Here is a 26293-nt window from a genome sequence, read left to right as displayed (position 1 = left end):
GGAGGAGGTAGTTCCTGACAACGTCATGCTCAGTGACCCAGAGGACTCAGAATCGAATGCCTCTGCAAACTTATGCTGCATGGCCTCCCTGATTCTGCAAAGCCTGTGAAAGGACCCTAGGATTCGTGGTATCAAGGAGAGGGATCATTACTGGCTGGCAACCCTTCTTGATCCATCTTGTTGCAAGGGTAAGGTTGCAGAACTCATCCTGCCTTCGCAGAGGGAGCAGAGGATGAAACATTTTCAGAAGGCCTTAAAGAAAGGTTTGCGCAATGCATTTCCAGACCCTGGGAGGTTACATTTTCCTGGTGCTGGACAACGTGTTGCTGAGGCTTTGTCAGAGGAAGAGCAGTGGAGAAGGTGGCCGGCTGACCGATGCTTTAAAAAATGTTTCAGTCCTCAGCACCAAGGTCTGGTCGGTTCAAGCAACCATTGCCAGCATCTGCATTATATGGTGCAGGAATATCTGGGGGCAATAGCAGACTTGGAGACCTTTCCAACAGAGCATCCACTGGGTTACTGGGTCTTGAGGATGGACCACTGACCACAACTTGCTCAATATGCAATTGAGCTACTGGCCTGTCCTGCATCCAGCATGCTTTCTGAACGCACATTCAGTGCTGCTGGAGGGTTTGTAACCGATCAAAGAGTGCACCAGTACACAGACTCCATTGATAGGCTCACATTCATAAAAATGAATCAGTCTTGGATCAGCAGCTAACAAGCAACTGATGCTGATGTAACTGATTGAATTTGCTAAGGATGTGGGATTCCTTGAAGACTGCCTATGCTGACTGTCCTATTCCTCCTCAATCTTGATGATGCTATCTTCCAACAATATTTTTGGTTTAGGGCACCACCACCACCACCACCACCCAAGGCCCAATTTTTCTGCCCCTGTTTAACAGGGCATGTAATTACAATTTTTGATATAATATTTCACAGCAGGGCCAATTCCTGTGCCCAACAAGTGTATGTGTGAGGGGTTACAGTGTTGTGGCACCACCACCACCGCCCAAGGCCCAATTTTTTTGCCTCTGTTTAACAGGGGCCTGTAATTACAATTTTTGATATAATATTTCAACACAGGGACCGTTCCTGCGCTCAACAGGAGTAACTGTGAAGGTTTACAGTGTTGTGGCACCACCACCACAACCAAAGGCCCAATTTTTGTGCCCCTGTTTAACTGGGGCATGTAATTACAATTCTTTATATAATATTTCACAGCAGGGCCCGTTCCTGCGCCCAACAAGAGTAACAGTGTTCTGGCATCACCAACACCTAAGGCCCAATTTTCTGCAGAGTATATAGGGCAGGCCGTATAGAATATATACTGCTGTTCAGAGTATATAGTGCCTGGGGGCCTGGTGGACCCCCACACCATTTTTTTTTTTAAATTTGAGTGCTCCCCTTAATATCTACTATATTATAATATATATATAGCTATAGATATAGATATCTATATCTATATATATAGATAGATATATATATATATTGTATATATATATATATTGTAATTAAGGGTGTTCCCCTTAATATCCATACCAGACCTTAAGGGCCTGGTATGGATTTTGGGGGTGACATCCATGCCATTTTTTTTGGTGTTTTGGGTATTTTTATCTATATGCTGGGATCCGACAATACATTACAGCCGCAAGCAGTTTTAAATTACATTTTTTCCTTTAGAAATTTCATTTTGCTGTGGCACTGTTATAAACATGGGAAAGATGTGCTACTTTATAGGCATACTAAGGACACCCCCCAGGCACAATATTTAAAGGAATATTTCATTTTTGTTGTTTCACTTTAAGCATTATTAAAATGCCTGCTCCTGAAAAAACGGACGTTTTTAAAACTTTTTTTTGCATTGATATATGTCCCCTGGGGCAGGACCCGGGTCCCCAAACACTTTTTATGGCAATAACTTGCATATAAGCCTTTAAAATTAGAACTTTTGATTGTTTACGTTCGTGTCCCATAGACTTCAAGTGTTCATGTGTTCAAACAAATTTTTTGCCTGTTTGCATTTTCTGCTGCAAACCTAATTGGGGGGTGTTCGGCTCATCCCTAATCCTGAAATATTAAAAAACTCAAGGAACTGAAGCTCATGTACAGTGTATGTCTGAAGCAGGACTCCAGGCAGATATGAAAAACAGCATTTATTGGAGGTATGTATTTTTTTAAAGCTCCTCCTTCAAATTGCTTTATACCCACTTCACTCTATTTAATCGCTGGATTAAGAAAAAAAAAACACCTGAAAGTCACGAGGGGCATTCAAATCAAACCGGGACTTTTAATTTTACAGGAATCAGGTATAAAAAGGGATGCAAGCACGCAATAGTAAGTGGCAATTGTGTACTAGTACTGATAGGACATGTCGCCGGCCAGTCCAGAGACCATTTATCAAGATGGCAGACAACAGTGTTAGTGAGTGCATGGAACAGCATGTGGTGATGAAGTTTCTTGTGCACTAAGGCATAAAACCCACGGATATCTGCAGTAGACTTCAAGCACAGTACGGTGATGAGATGCTTAGCCGCAGTAAGACATCTGAATGGTGTAAATGTTTCAAAGGTGGCTGTACGTCTGTCAGTGACGATCTCAGCCCGTGGTGGTTCCCAGCCCACAGCAGCCATTCCTGTGAACATTCTGCACGTGGAATTCCTGATCCTAGATAATGGATGTACAAGAGATGAATCTTTCAGAATCTTCCTGATGACTAAGTGAAGCAGACTGTCCTAGGATGGTTCAGGCGTACAGACAAATCTTTCTATCCTGAAGCTTTCCAGGCATTAGTTAAATGCTGGGATAAGTGTATACATGTAGCAGGGGAGTATGTAGAAAAATAAATGCAGTTTCCACTCCTTGAAATTTGTTCTTTTATTATATAAACTCAAAAGTCCCGGTTTGACTTGTACTTACTTGCTCATTTGGCACACCAGTTTCTAAATCTTCTCCTTTTTCTACAGTGGGGTTGTCTGTGTAATTTCCACAGAGATATTGATACTCCCTATTACTGTGGAGTTCTCATAGGTATTTATAGTGTAATTATTTAGTATGGTAGCTATCTTCAGCTCCATGTGTTCTGAACCCAAGTTAACTAATCAATGTGTGATTTTAACAGGAATTGTCAATGATCAGTTTGTCTGAATGTCCAACATTAACATACCACCACTATTAAACGTCAAAGGTTAGTTTTATTTATATTGCATTTAAAAGTTAGATATTATTTGGAATCAAAAGCCTTGCATTCCTCAAACTGTTTAGAACATTTCAAATTCAAAAATCTTAGCTTTCCATATGGTGAAATATATTTAGTCTTTAAACATTTAGAAAGACCAGAGGTCTTACAAGGGGTATTATCAGACATAGATGTGACAGTGTCAGCAGTTTGTGCTTGCTCCCATTAGTGCTCTCAGGTTAACTGTCAGCAGTAATAATTATTACCCTTTTTCCACTGAATTTGTGGCCATCTGCTTCATGGTATTACTGTCAGCATATGTATGTTTTGCACAGTGAGATAAAACAACATACACGGTTACTTTTCTATGAGTTGAAATAAAGGTATTTTAAAAAGACATTAAGCTCGGAGAAGTTTGGTGTCAGGGCTGGGCTCAGCCCTTACTTCTCTGAGCTAGCCACTCAGCTGTCGGCTAATTGCCAGCTCCTATCTCTCCACAGTGACTCACCTGTTGATGATATCCTGTTCGTCAGTCCTGCCTACTTAAGCCGTCCAGCCCAAATGATCTCTGCGCCTGGGTCACATCTCTAGAGAAGCTTTCCTGTGTTCCTGTTAATGACTTGCTTGGCTGACATTCCTTCTGGCTTCAGATCCTGCTTGCTGTTCTACTACGCTCATCTCTGGCTCCTTGACATTTTGGCTTGTCTGACTATCTGTTCCAGTTCCTGAACTCTGGCTATGTTTTGACTACGTTTACTCTGTTTAACTTTTTTATTATTTTTAAACAAGTGAGATTTAACTGTACTTCTGTCTCAGTTTAATTCATGGTTTCTGACATTTGGAGATGCTCATAGCATTTGATGCATCGTTTAGACACGTATATAGTGTTAGAACAAAGTGCAGTATCAAGGCAGCTGGCTAAAGCTTTTTTTACTGCCAATATAGTAGTAAGGGAAGAATGAGTTTCCTCTACCATGTCCTAAAACCTCCAGTGTTGAGGCAGGTACACATTCTGAGCACTAGAAGGTATCAGGAATAACAGTGTCAAGGATACAAATAAAGAGATGCATACCCTTGAAAAGTGATTAAATGAAATGTTGTGTATCTTTGACATGCCAGGTATGAAGCCAAAGTACCCTACACATCTAAGACTTAATATCCATGCAAGATACCAGCTTAGATACTTGCAAGAGTATATCACTGAACTAAAGGGTTTCAAACAATTGATCCAAAAGCTCCAGGACATGAGGGTTTAACCTCGGGATGGAGCAGTCTCATTTATGAGAGTTGATCAACAATGGTATGGATTCAGTGATATGGAGGCAACCCCAATAAGGGACCTGAAGTTACTCCAGACAACTCAAAAAAGCTCCTTCACATGGTCAGGAGTAAGCCATGATTTCACAGGTTGTTCCCTAGTCCTCATAGAGGAAGAATTTATATAGAGTGAAGATCTTAGAAGCAACAGCTCTAAAAGACCCTATGCCTGGAACAGCTGGCTGATCCTTGATTTGTATGGAATTGTTGAAACACAGGCTTTTCAGGAGAAGGCTGTGAGGACTCTTGAGTCTGAATCAGATAGCAATAGGGGCTTCAGGCACACTTGGAGGTAGAGGTCCACTGGGATAAAAAAAGTTTTTAGTTGTGGAAGTCATCAGAGCACATTGGGAACCCCTGTGAGCAGATTGCTGCATTAATTGAGCATTAACCAATAAAACAATCCAAATTAGATATTAATGGTCTTCTGGCTGGGAAGTCTCAGCCTCATGCTTTGGAGCTATTTAAGGTTTTGATGAGGACAACGCTACAATAAATAAATAGGGGTTCCAGGATTAATATTGGACCCTTCTTGGGATACTGAGAAATCGCACCTATGCACAATGGAATAGTAGAAGCCGAGGTAACCAGATGCCGTGAACCTATCCTTTGTAAGAGACATTTTTGTACATATGTCTCAGAAAAAGCAACGCCCTACTTACTCACAAGCCCAGGCAGCTGATGGTGAGGAGGTTCGTAGATGGAAGAAAGTGACCAAGACACTGAAAATAGGCAGTGGCATAAGACCAGAGAATAGTGAATCCTCAAAGCACTGCAAAGGCAGGAGCAGCAGTGCAAAGTCACTTGCTCTAGGTTGAAAAGGTGGGAGCAAGACGCTAGCGGATGGTGCCTACGCTTTGTTGCCTCAGCCTTAAATGTAATGCCCCGTACACACGATCAGAAATTCCGCCAGCAAAAGTCCGATGAGAGCTTATGGTCGGAAATTGGGACCCTGTGTATGCTCCATCAGACTTTTACTGGCAGATTTCCAGACAGCAAAAGATTGAGAACAGGTTCTCTATTTTTCGGTTGAAAAAAGTTCCTATCCGAAAATGCGTTAGTCTGTATGCAATTCGGACGCATGCTCGGAAACATTGAACTTTATTTTCTCGGCTTGTCGTAGTGTTGTACGTCACCACATTCTTGGCAGTCAAAAGTTCAGAGAACTTTTGTGTGACCGTGTGTATGCAAGGCAAGCTTGAGCGGATTCCGTCGGAAAAACCATCCAAGTTTTTTCTGATGGAAATTCCGCTCGTGTGTACGCGGCATTAGTATTACAATATGGAGGTAGTGTAAAATTTAAAATGGTGCCTAATGGTACCTAGTATGAGTTAGTTCTCAGTGATTAAGCCCAACTGCCCATACTCACTGCATGGGTCCTCAGGGACTAGGTAACACCAGAGGCAGTGCCATGTTTCTCAACCAGTATAGCACTCTACAGCTAACACTGTATACCAAGGTCTGGAAAGTGCCACAATACAGAGCGCGGTGCCCAAAGGTCACATTACAGGTCAGAATATACAAAAACAAAGGCAGTGCTCTATGGGAAAAAGTCAAAAAATATGTCCATATATGTATTAATATATTAAATAGTATACACTTGGATTCAATTAAAAAACTATTTATTGCACTTAGATTAAAGCCAACAATGTCCATAGGACTATAGATGTTAGTTTTGACAGCAGTAGAAAAAATTATAACTATACAATGGATCAAAAAAAGTTTTAAAAACGATACCACCATATTTTTTTTCCTCCGTTCCCTCATTACAGATTCAACAGTTTATGACATGTCTTCCCTATACTGTTGGCCATTGATCATTTTCTTTCCCTTGCATTTGTATTTTATTTTGGATTGACCTGCACGTGATTCAGGTCTGCATGCGTGGGTCTGTCATAATCCATTTGTGGTACCGCCTGCATGCATGAGCGCATGCATGGTTTTTCATAATAAATAAATAAATAAAAAACAAATTTATATATATATCTATATATATATATCTATATATATATATAGATATATATATATAGATATATATCTATATATATATATCTATATATATATCGTATTTATCGGCGTATAACACGCACTTTTTTCCCCTTAAAACCAGGGGAAAATCGCAGGTGCGTGTTATACGCCGATCCCCTGCGATCCCGACCTGTCACATTTTCAAAATCGCCGACCGCGATTTGAAAATGGCGCCGTCGGTGCCGAAATACACAGAGCCGGTCCTCGGCTCTTCCCGGCGGCTCTTGTTCACTTTCGGCTCCATTCGTAGTCCTGAGCAGCTAGGTTCGGATAGCTCCGCTCTGTGTATTTCGGCGCCGGCAGCGCCATTTTCAAATCGCGATCGGCGATTTTGAAGCCCAGAATGGCTGGGATCACTGGAGCAAGCCTGCACTGGGGAAGGCTGCACTGGGGAAGGCTGCACTGGGGAAGTCTGCACTGACAAGGCTGCACTGGGGAAGTCTGCACTGACAAGGCTGCACTGGGGAAGGCTGCACTGGGGAAGGCTGCACTGGGGAAGTCTGCACTGGGGAAGTCTGCACTGACAAGGCTGCACTGGGGAAGTCTGCACTGACAAGGCTGCACTGGGGAAGGCTGCACTGACATGGCTGCACTGACATGGCTGCACTGACATGGCTGCACTGACAAGGCTGCACTGACAAGGCTGCACTGACATGGCTGCACTGAGAAGGCTGCAATGATGGGCATTTAAATTTAAATTTTTTTTCCCTTCAACTTCCCTCCTAAAAGTTTTTTTTTCCTTAAAATTCCCTCCTAAATTGGGGTGCGTGTTATACGCCGGTGCGTGTTATACGCCGATAAATACGGTATATATATATATATATATATATATATATATATATATATATATATATATATATATATAAATAATTTTTTTTTTTCTTGCTTTTTTTTATTTTCATTATTATCCATTTTTATTTATTTATTATTTTTTATTTCTTTTTTTCATTTGGGGTATTTGTTTTATTTTCACTCAATCGGTTACACATCATTTTAATTCATTTTTATTATTTTTTTCATTGAGCATAAACAGGGGCTGTATGTGTATGTCATGCAGCCTCTGTTAATATATGCCATGGGCTTGTGAGTATGAGGGGTTAACATCACTCGGTAGGTTTCCAGAGGATGTCCTATCTTCATATTTGACAGAGTCCAGTGGTTATCTGTATATATTTTTTGATATTGCACCTTAGTTGTATATGCATCCAAGTTTGATTTTTATCATGTTATACCTCCATGATTTTAGCTTTCCAAATAAAATATAAATATGTTTTCAACACTGTTTGATTGCTAAGGAGTTTCCACCTTTCAAAGTCCCATAGAGGAAATTGTCTCTGTATTTGACTTTACTAAGTCAATCCCAAAGACTCTAATGGACTCCTACCCTAAGCAATAAGAAAGTTCCTTGTAGCTACTGGGGGCCTGTCATACTATAAAACAGCTCCACGTTAGCTGGAAACATGACGCAAGACACTGTAAAAACAACTGCCAATTTGTTACCTGTGTATTTTAACAATTGCCTATTTGTTGCCTACTTATTGTAACAATTGCCCATATCTTGCCCACATGACATGTACCTGTTTGTTGTGTTCTTAGTGTAAAAATTGCCTATTTCTTTCCTACGCATTCTCACGATTGACAGTTTGCTTTCCACATAATGCATTGGGCTGACCATGAGTTCTAACTGTTCTCAGTTGACCAAAAGATAGAAATAAAGTGCCAGAGATGGGCAATTTACCTACCCACGCCACTCCCCTGCAGACAGAATTAATTTATTTAGTGACAAAAAAAAACAAAAAGTGTTCTTCCCTAAATCCATATTAGACCCTTATCCAAGCATGCAGCCTGGCTTCCCAGGAAGGAGAGTGACTCCCCAGCAAGGCACCTACCCATGATAATGGGGCCTTATCTCCCTATTTGTAGCCCAATAGATGTCAGGGTCTTTTGGGGGAAACATATCAGGATCTTGAAGCTCCCTTTAAAATAGGGGAGTTCCCCAATATCGGCCCCCACATGAATGAGTAAGGGGTACCCATTTGCAAAAAGAATTGATAAAAGTAAATACACACATACATCATTTAAAAAAGGGAACAGCTTTGTTCACAAACAGGAGCAGACAAGGGAATAGCTGTCATTTAGTGGCAATCTTTTTTTTTTTTTTTTTTTTAATGTCAATTTTGCCGGAGTACACCATTTCATATGCAGGTTTAAGGCAGTCCATACGCTTTAAATCCACAATGCCCATGTGCTAAAACTTAATTTGAACATGTAGGCAGCTGTCAGTTTTTTTTTTTTGTAAATTCTTTATTTAGATTAGGCAAACGGTGATAGAGACCTCAGCAACAATGTAAATACTGTAATTCACCTCCACAAGCTAGACCACGTATACAAACTTCACAATAAAGCAGGTAATATAACATATATTCACGGACTAGTCATTGGGCTTCGTGGTCCTAGGAGGTTTCTGCATCCCGCACAATTTTGACGGTTTACACCAAATTATTCTAGATGAAAAGAGAGGTGAATATGACCCTGGGGCCAAACAGCGAAGAAAAGCCAGAGAAGAAAAGGTTAAAGAAGGGGGGAGGAAGGAGGGGGAAGGGGACCATCCTCCAGTCTCTCCATCAGTGTCCAGGGAGCCATCTCATGTGTCTACGCTCCCAGGGGATTTAGATCATCAGCTCTGCATGCTCCTCTGAGTAAGTGAACTCGTGCCAATAAAACCATTTCTTGAGGAACTTCTCTCTGAGGCCCCTATCTGTGGCCACCAAGTCCTCCATTTCATTGATTTCGGCTATTCTTTTCAACCAGACGGCCACCCCCGGCAGCTGTGTCTGCTTCCAGAACAAGGGGATGTAACTTTTCGCCGCTGTGAGCAGGAGAGGTAGGATGGATCTCCTATAGATCTTGCTCAGAATCTCGTGGTGGTGTAGGAGGAAGAACACGGGGGTCAAAGGCAATTCCCTATCCGTGAACCTCTGGACGATGTGGTGTACCTCATTCCAACAGGGGACCAGAAGACGGCAGGACCAGAAGATGTGGAGGAGAAAACCCGGTTCCCCCCCACATCTCCAGCACAAATCAGAGCTCTGAGGGAACACCTTATGGATCCTCTCTGGTGTATAGTACCACTGAGCCAGCACCTTAAACCCTGTCTTCTGGTGGTTAGCACACACAGAAGTTTTACATGAAAAGAGAAGAAGTCGCTCCACTTGCCGCTCAGTGAGTTGAAGTCCCAGATCTCGATCCAACTTGGAAATATAGGAGGGTCTAAACTCCTTGGGAGGCAATATGAGCAATTGATAAGTCATCGAAACTGTATGGTTCACGGGGGACTGTTGCAGGCATAATTGCTCGAAGGTAGTAAGGGCCCTTCCAAAGGACGCTGGGAGGGGTTGCGACCCCCTGAAGTGAGCTAGCTGGAGTTTTTGCCAGAAGGACAGACCAGTCGGGACGGGTCCTCCATGATGCTTTCCCTGGACAGCCATTGACCATTGTGGATGAAGTGACGGAGCTGAGATCTTCCGATCCCTTTGAGCTTCTGGAATCTGGGGTCGCTGAGTCCTTGACTGAAGGCTGGATTCTCAACAACCGGGGTGAGCGGCGAGGGGGTGAGTGCGACTGAAAAATCATGGAATGCTTTTTAAGTGATCCACCACGTTTCTCCCACAGTGGGGTGGTCTAGGACCCGTCTTGGCAGACTCGCCTGTCACCAAGGCACCGAGTTCAGCTGAGCTCCAGTCAAGTGCCATTCCACTTGAACCCACTATTTATTTGTGTATTTTCAAAATTGCCAGTTTATCACCTATATATATTGTAGCAAATGCCCATTAGTTGCCAGTGTACTTCTCACACTTGCCCATTTTTTGCCACATATTGTTAAATTTGCCTGTTTGCCTTATTGTCATGATCACCTGTGCTCTTGCCTGTGGAGTGTAATAATTCCTCATATGTTGCCCTTACATTGCCACTATTGCGCATTGCTTGTTAGCATGCTGTAAAGCTTGCCCATTAATTGCCCATGTACTGTACAGTACCATTTTGTTTTTCAGTTATTTTTGTTTTTTGATTTTTTAAAGTGTATTTCCACTTTTGCAGTCAAATTTGAAGGAAAAAACAAAAACAAAAAAACCCACTATGTGGTATCACACAGCATAGCTTTGTGAATGAGAACATATAACAAACATAAGGTAGGTATCAATTCTGAATTGTGTCCCCTGAATGTTTACAGACAAAAGCAGAAAAATGGTAATAGAATATTAGAGATATCCATTTACCACAGCTGTCAAATAAATGTAAACCTGTCCTGAACAATAACTTAAATAATAAAGTCTGATTCTGATTGGTGGATGTGGGACAGTACTGATATCCATCTACTGTATATGAATTAGTCTGTTGTCAATTCAATTCTTATTGATGCATGCTTTATATTTCAACAATTATTAACTGTTGTATATAGAAACCTGTGTCTGTAATTTTATATCTGTGTAGGAATCTTAACCTTATTAGTAATCTGGAAATGCAAAAAAAATGCTTTTTCTTGCCACCAGTAATCTATTTCCTTACATCCATGGCTGAGTATGCTTTTGCATCACACAATGATTTTCCACAAATTACCCCTGAATAGCGATGTTTATCTTCTGCACATATGACGTGTTGTTTACAATACATACAATTTTCTGCATAAATAGAAGCAGCCAGTGATAGCCGAATGCTACGCTAATTGCATGCCTGCCTAAATAAAGAAAATCATAGGGTTCAAGCTGCACAGTTCTCCGTTTTGTTTAGTTTTCACATTTTCATACTATTACGAAAGGCCAGTGGAACAATGTAATCTGTATAACAGGCACTGCTACCTTGTAGTTAGAAGTGTTTGATGTGAAAACACAAACTCAGTACAGATAACAATACACTTGTCTTTGGTACAAATCACAAGATGTACTGGCTGGTTCATTTTTTTTAATCATGTATGCAAGTCATTTTCTCCTGCACTTCTAAGACATGTGAAACCGAAACCTCCAACAGGAATAAACTCAGCTCAGTATGATAAAAATAAACCTGCATAGTGATTAGGGATTAGAAAAATGTGTAAAAGATGTGGTTATCTATAACAACCTTAACGTTGGCCTGTTCTTCAGGGAAAATTGGACCTAAATATGTGGGGCCATTTCAGGTGAAAAGGAGGATCAATGATGTGGCTTATGAGATAATGTTGCCAGATTCTTTTAAGGTTCACCCTGTCTTTCATGCAACATTGCTGAAGCCTGCAATCCCCGATCCCTTTACTAACTAGAAATACTGGTCCACCTGAGCCGTTAATAATTAAAGGGGAAGCTTGTAGGAAGAGAAGCAATCAAATTCAGTACCTGAATAAATGGAATGGGTATGGCCATGAAGAGAACTCTTGGGGGTCTGAAAAAAATATATCCATACCAAAAGACTTATTCAAGCATTCAGTTGTGCCCACCCAGAGAAAATGATCCAGTAGGGCATCTGGAGGTTGCCCATTGGGAGGGGGCAATGTCAGGAAGGGCATGCCAGCAGACTATATGGCTCTTCTGGACATTTCATGTTCCTTTACATGTATATAGGAAATGTGCAAGCGCTCATGCATTGGCACCAAGTGGGCTATTTAAACTAAGCCTGTGCTATGCTTCAATGCTGTCTTGTCTACAGCATTCCCATACATATCTCCAACCTGTTACTCTGCATCTGACTACTGTTACAGACCTGGCTTGCCTTGATTACTTCTGAACTACACCTGCACTGACCCCGGCCTCTGACCTTGCTTCTGCCTGTGCCCCTTGCTACTTCTCCATTGATCTGCTAACTACTCGGCCTGTATCCTGACTTCAATCCTGCCCATGCATCTGCACTTGATCCATCTGCCTGTGTATGACCCAGTTCATCTGACTCTGCCCCTGCCCTCAATCACTGCTTGACTGCCTGCTGCGAGTCTCTGCCTATATTCCTCTGGCGCCTGCTTGTCACCTGTCTGCTACCAGCCTGTACCTATCTGCTGTCACCAGTGCCACCCTGCTCCTGTTTCCTGCTCACTGTTGTCCATCTGACACTCTTGCTCTGCTGTGGCCTACTGGCGGTCTTCCCTTGCTTGATCTAGAGAGTCTGTCCAGCCCTGCTGCTATCAAGACCAAAAGGCACCCATGTCACTCTTTACTCATGAGCCACCTGTCTCTGCTCTATCAGGGGCCCCGAGTCAGAGGTGTAAGAGAGGCCTTGCTCATCATGTCAGGCTCTTCTACAAGGTACGTGACAAACATGAAGAGGCTGTACATTACCTGTGTGCCGATGTGCTCCTGAGATACAGGTTATATTTCTCTTCAGCAGACAGGCCATCCATCATTAGGTAAAATATTAAGAAGTTGCTTTGGCCTTGAGCTTGATCAATGAGACGGGTCTTCTCCAGCATATATGTGTACAGTCTGGCTAGAATTGGAAAAGATTTGTGTGAGAAACCATTTTAGCCTTTTATTCAGAGAATGAACTGCCATACTCAGATAATCACTGAGTGACAATTATCCATCAGAATGACACGGATCATATTTACATTGTACATTAGGATGAATTTTATTTCAGAATATGTAAAGAGATACATTTGAAATATAATACAATAAAATAGCTTCACGCTTTTAGAAAAACATTGTTGGTTAAATGGAATGTATAGTGGTTTGTACATATTTTATTTATATTCTAAAGGTACAGTGAATCAATGGATTTGAAAATTAGCAAGAAGCCAACATGTTCAAGTTTTCCTGTAAATGTCCAACAAGTCTGCTGTCAGGACACTAATTTCTTTAAATTTAGCTATTAACTGACATCAGCCTTTCCTTCAAATTAGGCAGATCATCACTGCTCCAATGTCGAGGAATATGTGATTTTGCTAAATTTAATACGTGAATAGTTAGTGCTTTATTTGTAGGTGCATGTTTGATGGGAAGTGTCATGTAAAAGAACAGTCTATGGGTCATAAGGGGGATTGTTCTGTTATTTGGTGGATCAAGTTTCTGACCAAGTTCCAGAAGAGGGTAATTTTGGGACACTACCAACATATATGTAGGACAGAGCCTATTTCATTACAACATAGCCAGCATGATTCAGAGGCATGGTGGGAGAGTTGGTGAAGTATATGTGAAGTACTGTACCATGCAGACAACAGTTTACAGGCAGACTTTTGGTATCTAGTGCTGATAAAGCAAGTATAAGTTAAAATGCATATTTTTCCTCATTGGGAATAGGTTAACTGTGTCATGTGTCCATTGTTTCCTAAAGTAAGGTGTAAGTTTACTCTTATGAATGAGAATATGTTTGATATGCCATAGGCAAGCCAGTGAGACATATTTGTTTCAATTGTGCGACAGGGTTGAAAAACATTGCTTTTAGTTGTAGTTTTTTTTTTTTATTCATATAATTTTTCTAAAAAAAAATTTAAATGTTTTTACAATTTACAACAAGACAAAAACATATAAAACAATTCATCTAAAAAAAAAAAAAAAAAAAAAAAGGAAAAGGAAAAGACACATCAATCTCAGGTTAATAATGAGATTTCCGGGTTGAATTAAGCAAGCACTGTCATTTAAGACTTTTCAACATATCAATGAGTTATATTTTTTTTTTCTCCCTTTCTTCTTATGTAGCACTAGTAGCGTTATATATCACTCAGGTATATATTTTTATATATATATATACATATATATATATATATATATATATATATATATATATATATATATATATATATATATACCTTTATATATATATATATATATATATATATATATATATATATATATATATATATATATATATATATATATATGAAAATAACAGATCTATCCAACTTTTAACTTTCTATGGCATCAATGGTGTATTCAGCAAATTACACAAACAGATTGGAGTCTAGCCAAATTTTCTGAAAATTTTCAGGGCATTTGCTATGTTTATATGCCAATTCCCCACTTCTTAAATGCCTAGTAAAGCTATTTTTGGATCAAAATAGAAATGTGTAGAGCATAAAGTATTTAGGATATCAAATATATATTCTCCCAATATCAATGCAATTTAGGGCATCGCCACATCATATGTATGAGTGTTACTGTATCACTAGCACATCTTGGGCAATTTGGTGTGGTTGCTTTACCCCGGGAATGCAAATTTAGAGGAGTAGAATGAGATCTATGAATAATAAATAACTGGGTCAACCACTGTGAGGAGGATAGGGAGACTCTGGTCAGATTCTTCAGAGCTTGCTCCCACTCCTCCTTACTAAGAGCATCCAATTCCCTACGCCACCTCTCGAGACTACTATCCTGTGTATTTATGCTAGCTGTTATTTGTAAAGAAGAATATATACAGTAACACCAATAATTCCCTATGTGGAGCATCTTGTGGACACTGCCATAGTCAAACTCGGGGAGGGATTGTATTTAAACAGAAAAGTTGCTGCCTGGTTCTTCAGAGCATGCCGTAACTGCAGGTACTGAATGAATAGTTTATTAGAGAGATGATATTTCTCTGCTAGTTTATTAAATGGTTGTAAATCCTCATTGTCAAAAAGCTGATGAAGAAGCATAATGCCAGCCTTTTTCCATCAACCAAAGTTTTCAAGCTTTGCTACCTCAGGTAACCGCAAGTTATTTCATATGGGCATATATTGGGTATATGCCTCGTGGGAAGTAAGTTCTTGGACAGTAGTCCAAACTTTGTGAATTAAATCAAATGTGGGAAAACAGCGTTTGGCCATACCAATGGCTCCACCGGAAATTGAGAAAGTGTCATTTGTTATAAGGGGTCCTCGGAATCTATAATATTCCAGCTACATAATTGCTGAAGTTGTGGTGCCAGGTAATACAACTTGGTATTAGGAACAGCTAAACCTCCTCCATCCTTGGGCAGCTGCAGGACTTCCAATCTAATTCGGGGGTGTTTATATCTCCAGAAAAGATCCCTAAAAAGGGTATCCACCTGCTGAAAAAATTCTGAGGTCGCCATATTTGACAATTATGTAGAAGATAAAGCAGTTGTAGCATCCCAACCATCTTTATCAGACTGGCCCTGCCAACTATTGTTAAAGGCAGCTTACTCCATATTTTCCCCATTTGTTTAAATCACATAATCAATGGGTATAAATTCCTTTCTACATATGTTGTCACTTCTTTTATTTGTAGTTAGCTATAAAAAGTCTACATTGAAAATAATGCTAGTTAGAAAGCAGACACGATAAACCTTTTTATTTTAAGTCCACTTTGTCACAGAGTTTACCCCTATCTATAAAGTCGCTGACTAATACATGTCTGCAAAAACAGCTTTTAAAGGATAGCTCTAATTGAGATCCTGGAGGAAATTCAGGGTTGTCCATTAGGGAAGTTAAAGTGGAAGATCAGCCTAAAACAAAAATCTCTAAATCTACTTGCAGGCTGTCAGGAGACTGAGAGCGTCTCCACTCGCCGGGCTCCGGGCGCATGCGCGGCGGACTGGCGCTTCGCCGCACACCCGTCTGTGGCCTGATGGTGCGGCGCGTGCGGGTGCACGGCGGTCCCCGTGTGCGCGCTGTCGCCCGTGTGGGTACCCGGTAGCACGTCACGCTGGCGCGCTCGCCGGGGGGAGACTATTTCTGACGGCTCCAGCACCCAGTCGGGTTGCTGGTTCGTCGTCAGCTCCTCCTGATCCCTGTGCCTATTTGTTCCTGTGAGACCTGTCTACTGCTCTGTGTACTGAACCCCTGGCTTGTTTAACTCCTACTCCGCTGATTGCCTGACACCCTGACCTCTGCCTGCATAACGGACTTTGCCTCTGCTTGACTGCCTGATACCCTGACCTCTGCCTGTATAACGGACTTTGCCTCTGCCTGATTGCCTGATACCCTGACCTCTGCCTGCATAACGGACTTTGCCTCTGCCTGATTGCCTGATACCTGGACCTCTGCCTGCATAACGGACTTTGCCTTCGCCTGATTGCCTGATACTCTGACCTCTGCCTGCATAACAGACTTTGCCTCTGCCTGATTGCCTGATACCCTGACCTCTGCCTGCATAACGGACTTGCCTTTGCCTGATTGCCTGATACCCATCTGACCTCTGCCTGTTATTCGGACCTGCCTCTGCCTGATACCTGGTTCTGACCTTTGGCCTAATATATACGGACTCCAGTGCATCAGTTTCACACTAACGGATCTCCTGCATACCGGAAGCCCGTGCCTCCGCGTGCCCCCAGCTCCCTGTACCAACTTTGGGGGTCTGGGTGCGCGTGGTCGTAAGGGTGAGCCGCTCTCGGCATCTCGACCTCGGTGAGTATTTGTCGGGACAGTACGCACCAGCCAGATGTCCGAGGCCGACAGAGCGTGCTCTCCTCTGGAGATCCTGTGTCAACAGGTATCCACTCTCGCTGACTCAGTACAGAAGTTACAGGAAGGCTATACCCAAATTGATAACCGCCTTCAGCAAATCACAGGGTCACTGCCCTCTGCAGCTGCAGCTCCCGCACCCAGCAGTGGGGGCTCGCTTCCTCAGGCTTCCGCCAACCCCACTGTCATCATGGCACTCCCGGAACCCAGGGTCCCCACACCGGAACGGTTCTCAGGGGACCGTAAGAAATTCAGGGCCTTCAAAAACGCATGCTCCCTCTACTTCGCCCTCCAGCCTAGAACCTTTTCTTCAGAAATCGTTAAAGTGGGATTTGCGATTTCTCTATTGTCTAAAGGACCTCAAGCCTGGGCCCACGGCTTGATGGAACAGAGCAGTCCAGTTCTGAATACAATCGATCCCTTCTTTGAGAGTATGTCCCAGCTCTATGACGACCCGCAGCGTATGGCTACAGCTGAGGCCATCTTGCACCATCTGTCCCAAGGAAGAAGACCTATTGAGGACTACACGGTAGAATTTCGTACATGGGCGGCCGATACAAATTGGAAGGAGCCGGCCCTATGCTATCAGTACCGTCAAGGCTTGTCCGAGTTACTCAAGGACGAATTAGCTAGGATGGAAACCCCTGCTTCTTTGGAAGAACTAATTCAAGCAGCCACGAAATTGGATAGGCGATTGCGGGAGCGACGCTCAGAGCGCTTCCAAGGCCCGCGCCCCACCTGGGCGCTACCAAGACCCCACTCAGCTCAGACCCTGACCTCAACTACGGCTGCTGCTACACCAGTTCCTGAGGTCGAACCTATGCAGCTCGGCCTGGTCTGGGGCTCGCTAACCTCTGAAGAGAAGCAACGCAGACGGCAGTCCAACCTGTGTCTCTACTGCGGAGGAGCCGGACACTTCCTGCGCAACTGTCCGATCAGGCCCAGTAAGTCCCCTCAGCCAAATGTGTTGAACTATCCAAACAACAGTATCCCAAAGACTTAGGTGATGTTGTTTATTTCCCTACAGCTTCCGGAAGGGGAGACCCGCTTGCAGGCCATCATTGATTCCGGAGCATGCAGTTGCTTCATAGATGCTGCCTTGGCTCACAGTCTGAATATCCCTCTGCAAACCAAAAATCAAGATTTAGGGGTACATCTGGCCGACGGATCTCTTCCTCGCTCAGGAACCATCACCCAGGAAACCCAACCTATTCTGGTAACCACTGATTCCGGCCACCGGGAGTTTCTACGGCTCGACCTGATTCATTCACCCATCTTCCCTGTTATACTGGGCTTGCCCTGGTTACAGGCTCATGACCCACAGATTAAATGGAGCACCAAGGCGGTATCCTTCTCCTCTCAGTATTGCTCTTAACATTGTCTTCTCACGACTCCCAAAGTTTGTGCTACGATTGCTGCTCCATCAGGCAACCTCCAACATGTCCCCTCCGAGTACCTTGAGTTTCAAGAGGTCTTCAGTAAACAGATGGCTGACCGCCTACCACCTCATCGGTCTTACGACTGTCCGATCGACCTCCTGCCCGGATCCGAGATCCCGTTCGGCCGTATATTCCCTCTCTCAGAAACTGAGCTAGAAGCTCTTAAACAATATATCGATGAAAATCTCAAAAAAGGCTTCATCCGTCCCTTGTCCTCACCTGCCGGAGCCGGTATCTTTTTCGTTGGAAAGAAGGATGGTACTTTGAGACCTTGTGTGGATTATCGGCAGCTCAACAACATTACTATTAAAAACCGGTATCCACTACCACTCATTCCCGAGCTATTTCAATGGTTCCGATCAGCTAAAGTGTTCTCTAAACTCGGCCTCCAGGGGGGCCTATAATCACGTCAGGATCAGGGCTGGGGACGAGTGGAAGATGGCTTTTAGGTCCAGATTCGGGCATTTCGAGTACCTAGTGATGCCATTCGGACTCTGTAATGCCCCGGCCACCTTTCAACACCCGGTGAATGATATTTTCCGAGAATACCTGGATGATTTCCTTGTTGTATACCTGGATGATATTCTTATCTTTTCCTCCACTCTGGAGATGCACAAGGGATACGTAAAAAAGGTCCTTACCATACTATGACAACACAAGCTATACCTGAAAGCTGAAAAATGTGAATTTGAAAAATCGACCATACAATTTCTTGGGTTCATCCTTTCAACCAATGGGGTCGCAATGGACCCACAGAAGATTCAGGCAATTCAAGAGTGGCCGGCCCCATCTGACAAAAAAAGGGGTACAGCGGTTTATAAGGTTCGCCAACTTCTTTAGAAAATGTATTGTTGGATTCTCTGCTATTGTGGCACCTATCACCCAACTAACCCGTCAGCACAGTTCTTTTCAGTGGTCCCCAGCCGCTCAAGAAGCTTTTCTGAAATTGAAGAAGTTGTTCAGTTCCACCCCGATTCTTCGTCATCCTGACCCGACTCAACAATTCGTGCTAGAGGTAGACGCATCAGAGATCGCAACTGGAGCAATTCTCTCCCAGAGACAGGGACCTAAAGCCATTCTACATCCTGTAGCCTTCGCTTGCAGGAGACTCAGTTCACCGGAACTCAACTATGATGTGGGTGACAGGGAGCTGCTGGCCATAAAGTTCGCCTTGGAGGAATGGAGGTATTTGCTGGAAGGTGCAGTACACCCGGTCATGATTTTTACGGATCACAAGAATCTAGAATACCTCCGAACAGCAAGACGACTAAAACCCCGACAAGCCCGTTGGGCCCTCTTCTTTTCCCGTTTCAACTTCCATATATCCTACAGACCTGGGGCAAAGAATGGAAAGGCAGACGCACTCTCTCGGATGTTCTCTGCAGATTCTCAAACACCAGCACCAAGCACTATCCTCTCTCCACAAAACTTTCTTGGATTAACTCAGGCGGACCTAATGTCATCCATTAGATCCTCATCTAGCTCGTGTACTGAACCAGAAGTACACTCCTTGAGGAAATATGAGGATCTTTTTTGGATTCGAGGAAAAATTTTCGTACCGCAAGAAATACGGCCTTTAACCCTTAAGATGTGTCACGACCATAAGATGGCAGGACATTTTGGGATAAAGAAGACGTCTGAACTACTTTCTCGCTCCTTCTGGTGGCCTGGATGGAGACGGGACTGTAAGGAGTACATGGCGTCCTGCCCTCTGTGCCAATGGAACAAGGGCCAAAACGCTAAGTCCTGGGGCTTGCTCAAACCGTTGCCCATCCCGGAACGGCCATGGGCCGATGTGTCCATGGATTTTATTGTCGATCTACCAACTTGAGAAAATTTTTCTACCATTTTTGTCGTTATCGACCGTCTCTCCAAGATGGCCCATTTTTTACCTATGAGGGGCACTCCTTTTGCCGTAGACACAGCCAATATCTTTTTAAAAGAGGTCGTTAGGCTCCATGGTGTACCAAGGAGTATTGTGTCGGATAGGGGCGTGCAATTTACGTCCAAATTCTGGAGGGAACTCTGCAAGTCCCTTGGCATCAAAGTCTGTCTCTCTTCAGCTTATCACCCTCAAAGCAACGGCCAAAAGGAGAGGACAAATCAAACGTTGGAGCAATACCTCCGTTGCTTCTGCTCAGGTTCCCAGGATGATTGGGCAAGTCTTCTCCCATATGCTGAATTTGCGTATAATAATTCAGTTCATGCCTCTACTAACCAAACACCCTTCTGGGCAAATTGTGGGTTCCACCCCACGTTCTTTTCTAACGACGTCCCCGAAATGACAGTTCCTGCAGTCCAGGACAGGATAACCTCGTTGCAATCCAACTTTCAAAAAATTCAAGACATGTTACACAAAGCGCAGGAAGACTACAAAAAACAGTACGATCGGGGCAGGAGGGTGAACCCAAAGTTTGACTTAGGAGAGGAGGTCTGGCTATCCACCACTAACCTTAAATTACCTTTGCCATCTCGAAAACTTGGACCCAAGTTCATTGGTCCTTTCCATGTCAAGAGAATCATTAACCCTGTGGCTGTTGAGCTAGCACTACCCAAGACATACCGGATTCATCCTGTCTTCCACGTATCATTGTTGAAACCTGTTGTGCCTAGCCCTTTTCCGGGAAGAGGAGAGCCTCCTCCTCCGCCAATCAGGGTAGATGGCGAAAATGAGTTCGAGGTGGAGTCCATCCTGAACTGTAGAAAGAAGGGCAGGCAGCTACAGTACCTGATCCAGTGGAAGGGTTACCCACCTGAAGACAATTCTTGGGAACCCGCTGGGAACCTGCATGCTCCACGGCTAATCCAAGCCTTCCACCAAGATCACCCGGAATTGATGGCTAGCCTGGGCGTCCAGTGTCCGCCCTTAGGAGGGGGGCACTGTCAGGAGACTGAGAGCGTCTCCGCTCGCCGGGCTCCGGGGCGCATGCGCGGCGGACTGGCGCTTCGCCGCACACCCGTCCGCGGCCTGATGGTGCGGCGCATGCGGGGGCACGGCGGTCCCCGTGTGCGTGCCGTCGCCCGTGCGGGTACCCGGTAGCACGTCACGCTGACGCGCTCGCCGGGGGGAGACTATTTCTGACGGCTCCAGCGCCCAGTCGGATTGCTGGTTCGTCGTCAGCTCCTCCTGATCCCTGTGCCTATTTGTTCCTGTGAGACCTGTCTACTGCTCTGTTTACCGAACCCCTGGCTTGTTTAACTCCTACTCCGCTGATTGCCTGACACCCTGACCTCTGCCTGCATAACGAACTTTGCCTCTGCCTGATTGCCTGATACCCTGACCTCTGCCTGCATAACGGACTTTGCCTCTGCCTGATTGCCTGATACCCTGACCTCTGCCTGCATAACGGACTTTGCCTTTGCCTGATTGCCTGATACCCTGACCTCTGCCTGCATAACGGACTTTGCCTCTGCCTGATTGCCTGATACCCTGACCTCTGCCTGCATAACGGACTTGCCTTTGCCTGATTGCCTGATACCCATCTGACCTCTGCCTGTTATTCGGACCTGCCTCTGCCTGATACCCGGTTCTGACCTTTGGCCTAATATATACGGACTCCAGTGCATCAGTTTCACACCTACGGATCTCCTGCATAACGGAAGCTCGTGCCTCCGCGTGCCCCCAGCTCCCTGTACCAACTTCAGGGGTCTGGGTGCGTGTGGTCGTAAGGGTGAGCCGCTCTCGGCATCTCGGCCTCGGTGAGTATTAGTCGTGACACAGGCACAATCTAAGATTAACCTACTTAACCCTGTAAAGCAAAACTGAAGCGGGTGACATCAGAATGTAGCTCCTCCCCATACGCATTAAGTTCACAAGAACTTCATCCTTTATTTATTGGGGGTTGGGGTTCCCTAAAAAACCTTCATCCCATTCCTCTCTATCATATAATGGTGTCAACCGATTAGTAATAGGAATAGGGGCTTTCTGGTGATAATTAACATTCCAGCCAGGATATTGAGGAGTATTTTGATAGTAACCTCTTATTGGCTTATATAATTGAATGCTCCACCCCTTGACAAACGATCATTCCTTTGGTCACAGTTCCAGTATGGTGGGAAAGGAACCAGATAGGGGGTGGGTGAGGAGCATAGCCCATCCCCCTACCCCCCTACCAATGTTCCCTCCTGCCCTCTGTTGATAAACTGGATGGCCATAATTACTCCCATAAGATGGAGTGTGGGGTCTAGGAGTAGGTCTAGGTTACAGGACAAAGTTCTTGTGAACGTAACGCGTACAGGGGGAGGAGCTACGCTCTGACATCACCCACTGCCATCCTGAAACTTTAAGCAAATCACTGCTCCATGATATGTGCCTTTATTGATCAGCTCAATGTGAGTAAGATAATTTTATTGTAATAAAGCCTTGGAATTTTTATACGGAGAGCACTTAGATCTCTTCATTTATCCATTTATCTTTGGGGGTATCGTACTTCACCCTTTTTGGGACATGCGCTGTTGACCACCTGTTAGGTCAGGGGTCCATTTCATGAAGTAAGAGAAGCGAGTGTCTTGGAGGTGGAGGGATTGTCACTTGATGACTATGTTCTTGGACTTTTTTCAACACATGGATACTCTTTGCAGGAGCTATCTGGGCCTTGTAGTTCGACTACTTATTTATGGACTTTTTGTTATGTTCGTTGAATTTTGATTGAATATTATTGCACTGCACGTTCTTTTTATTGTTGCATACTATATATACACACACACACACAAAAGCATACAGGTCAGTGACACACCACAACCAAAAAAAAAACCTGGTATTCTAATTACATGTGCATCGTTGCTTGAAAAAAAAAAAAGGCTGATCTTACTATACATTTTGCATTAAGAAAGCACTAATTTAACCACTTCAATACAAGGCACTTATACACCTCCCTGCCCAGACCAATTTTCAGCTTTCAGCACTGTCGCACTTTGAATGACAATTGTGTGATCATACAACACTGTACCCAAAAAAATTTCTTATCATTTTGTTCCCACAAATAGAGCTTTCTTTTGGTGGCATTTGATCATCTCTGGGATTTTTATTTTCTGCTAAACAAATAAAAAAAGACCAAAAATTTGGAAAAAAAAAAAGTTTTTTGTTACAAAACTTTGTAAATAAGTAAGCTTTCTCCTTCACTGATGGGCACTGATAAGGCGGCACTGATGGGCACCGATTGAGGTGGCACTGATGAGATGGCACTGATGGGCACTGATGATGGGCACTAATATGGGGCACTGATAGGCGACACTGATGGGTATACATAGGTGGCACTGATAGGTGGCACGGATGGGCACTGATAGGTGGCATGGATGGGCATGGATGGGCACTGATAGGTGGCACTGATGTACTCTAATTGATGGTACGGATGGATGCCAATTGTTATGCCAAACAATAATGCCTGCCAATAAGTGATGCCCATTGTAGGCACTAATTGACATCCATTCTGGGCACTGATTGGCATCCCTGGTGGTCTAAGGTGGCATACCTGGTGGTGACATCCATGGTGGTCCTAGTGGCGTTTCTGGTGGTCCAGTGTGGGCATCCTCGGGGGGGGGGGTCTGTGCTGATAATCAATCAGCTCAGACCCCCCTGTCAGAGGAGCAGCTGATCGGTTCTCCTCTACTCGTGTCTGACACAAGTGAGGAAAAGCCGATCAATGGTTCTTCCTGTTTACACTGTGATCAGCCGTGATTGGACACCGCTGATCATGTGGTAAAAAGTCTCCGTCAGAGACTCTTTACCTAGATCAGTGTTGCAGTGTGTCAGACGGACACACCGCAACTACGATCGCCGCGATGTGCGCCCCCGGGGGCGCAGCGCCTTTGTATCCTGCTGGACTTCATGTGACGTCTGGTCAGGATATTGAAACCACTTTGCCCTCGTCATTTTGCTATATGACGGACAGCAAGTGGTTAAACTGTATCCTTCATCACTATAGCCCTCCCCTGTTAAAGGTACAGACTATGGGGAAAAATCCCTAGCCATTTAACACTTCTTCTGTACTGCCCTCCTCTACCGAGTTTATTTGTGTTGGTTGGAAATGTCTTTAGTGGCTCTTTATTATTTTTGCTTTTTAATTGGTCAGGGCATGCTGTTAAATGTCTGTTCCATTCATACAATGTAGTATAAGTCAATATAGGTCTCAGATGTATAATGCTTTGTCCTTTAACAATGAAGAGCTCACACTACTGTTGACAGTCTACTGGCCTTGACCCTGCTATGCTGTCAATAAATGCTATTGAACTGATAGGTTTGAACTAACAAGCCTGAGGTGTAACTGCACTGTTAATGAGCTCTGGGTTTTATGACAAGTGTATTCCATAATACACATTATAATCTTTAAATTTGTCTGTAGCTAAGAATTTTTTCAAAGTTTTGATAGTGGATTTCTGAGTAATGCAGTCTTAATAACATAGTCATTCATAATATAACATATTTATAAGGTATATATTTAAACTACTGTATGTAGCAAGGGAGAGTGCTATCATTAGGGCAGCCTTTTTCCTTTTCAAATTTGTTTATTGTTTTGAATAAAATAAAGGAGAACAATCTGAATTTTACAAAAATTGTGGTACATATTCAAAGGGTAACAAACTAATTACTTCAAATGGAAAGAGAAAAATAAAAATTCAAATGCAATATCGCACTATATAATCATCAAAAAGACTGTCAAAGTCAAATGTCAAAAACGTCATATAATTGAAAAGAAAGAGAAAGGTAGCTTATTCATGTCAGTCAGTCTGATTAAAAACAAGGTGATTAACAAATCAGTAAAGCAAAAGTAAATTTCAAGTGGTCTGGAGAGCAACCCTGTGAGTACCACATAAGAACTGATAAAAGGAAAAGAGTCATGAAAAAGGAGTAAGAGAAAAGAAGAAGTAAAGAAAAGGGAAAAAATTCAGCGTAAATAAAGGGTAAATTTGATAGAGGTAAAACCCAACCCAATGAAGGGTGATGAAAGAGTAAATGAAGTATTATTACCATGGCAATAGTAAAGTGTCATCAAAGTCAGGAGGTAAACAATGTTTAACCTGACCAAATAGGTCAGACTTTTTCATCCTTAATACAGAGTAACCCTAACATTCAGGTCTCAGGAAACCTGCTAATAACCTACAAGGTTCTACTGTGAACTGCAAATAATAAGAATAAAGGAATAAGGAATGTGCTGTACTTAGTGCATTAGACACCCAAAGCTCCTCTATACAACAATATTATTTTCAGTAATAATAATGAAATTAAAAAAAATAATATTGGACAAAAAAGAAAACTGAGTTTTGTAGTGCTTTCCTACAATGGTGGTTAGTGAAAAATGCTCCATTACATTGGAGTCAGTGGAAAAGTGCACCCCCCTACAACAATGATCAGTGAAGTATCCATTTACACATGTGGTCAGTGTAGTTTCCCTTACATTAGTAGTGAATGCAGTGCCCCCTTATATTAGTTAGTCAGTTAGGTGCTCCCTTACATTCATAGTCATTTTTGATAAAGACCCCATACATTGGCGGTCCTCGGAAGGAGGTACCCCTTACATTGGTGGTCAGTGCAGAAGGGCCTCATTATGCTAGTAGTCAGTTTAAGGAACGCTCCTTACGTTTGTGGTCAGTGTGGTAAGAATCCTCCTTACAGATAAGCAGGAAAGATCATTATTGCCAGGGGTGACTAATCTAAAGGATGACATTTCAAGGAATCCGTAGCACTCTCTGGTTGAACCTAGGAGTTAAATCACAGTCTGGTTAAGATAGGCTGCTTTAGGTGTTTTGTTTTTTTTAACCTGTTTTAGGTAGGGTTGGAACATGCTCTAAAGAACATGTTTTTGCATACATTTTCTTTTTTAGAACTATAAGTTTAACACTTTCAAAAATATGTATTTTTATTATTTATTTATCATCAATTTACAAAGTGCAAAGTGAGCGAACAGAAGAAAAATCAAAATCAAATCAATATTTGCTGTTGCTACCCTTTGGCTTCAAACCAGCATCAGT

General features: G+C 43.1%; 1 protein-coding gene across 5 annotated transcripts in view; it reads right to left on the bottom strand.

The window, feature by feature from the left end:
• Positions 1-26293, bottom strand: part of MYO16 (myosin XVI) — a 669347-nt gene that overhangs the window by 245462 nt on the left and 397592 nt on the right. For all 5 annotated transcript variants that reach the window (XM_073614485.1, XM_073614486.1, XM_073614487.1 and 2 more), the window contains exon 16: positions 12826-12973. In XM_073614485.1, coding sequence (XP_073470586.1) covers positions 12826-12973 — 148 coding nt within the window. The remainder of the gene's footprint in view (positions 1-12825; positions 12974-26293) is intronic.

Source organism: Aquarana catesbeiana, linkage group LG02, assembly GCF_042186555.1.
Source record: "Aquarana catesbeiana isolate 2022-GZ linkage group LG02, ASM4218655v1, whole genome shotgun sequence".
Classification (NCBI taxonomy): Eukaryota; Metazoa; Chordata; class Amphibia; order Anura; family Ranidae; genus Aquarana; species Aquarana catesbeiana.
The sequence above is the reverse complement of the archived record's forward strand: the minus strand, read 5'-3'. Positions and strand labels throughout refer to the sequence as shown.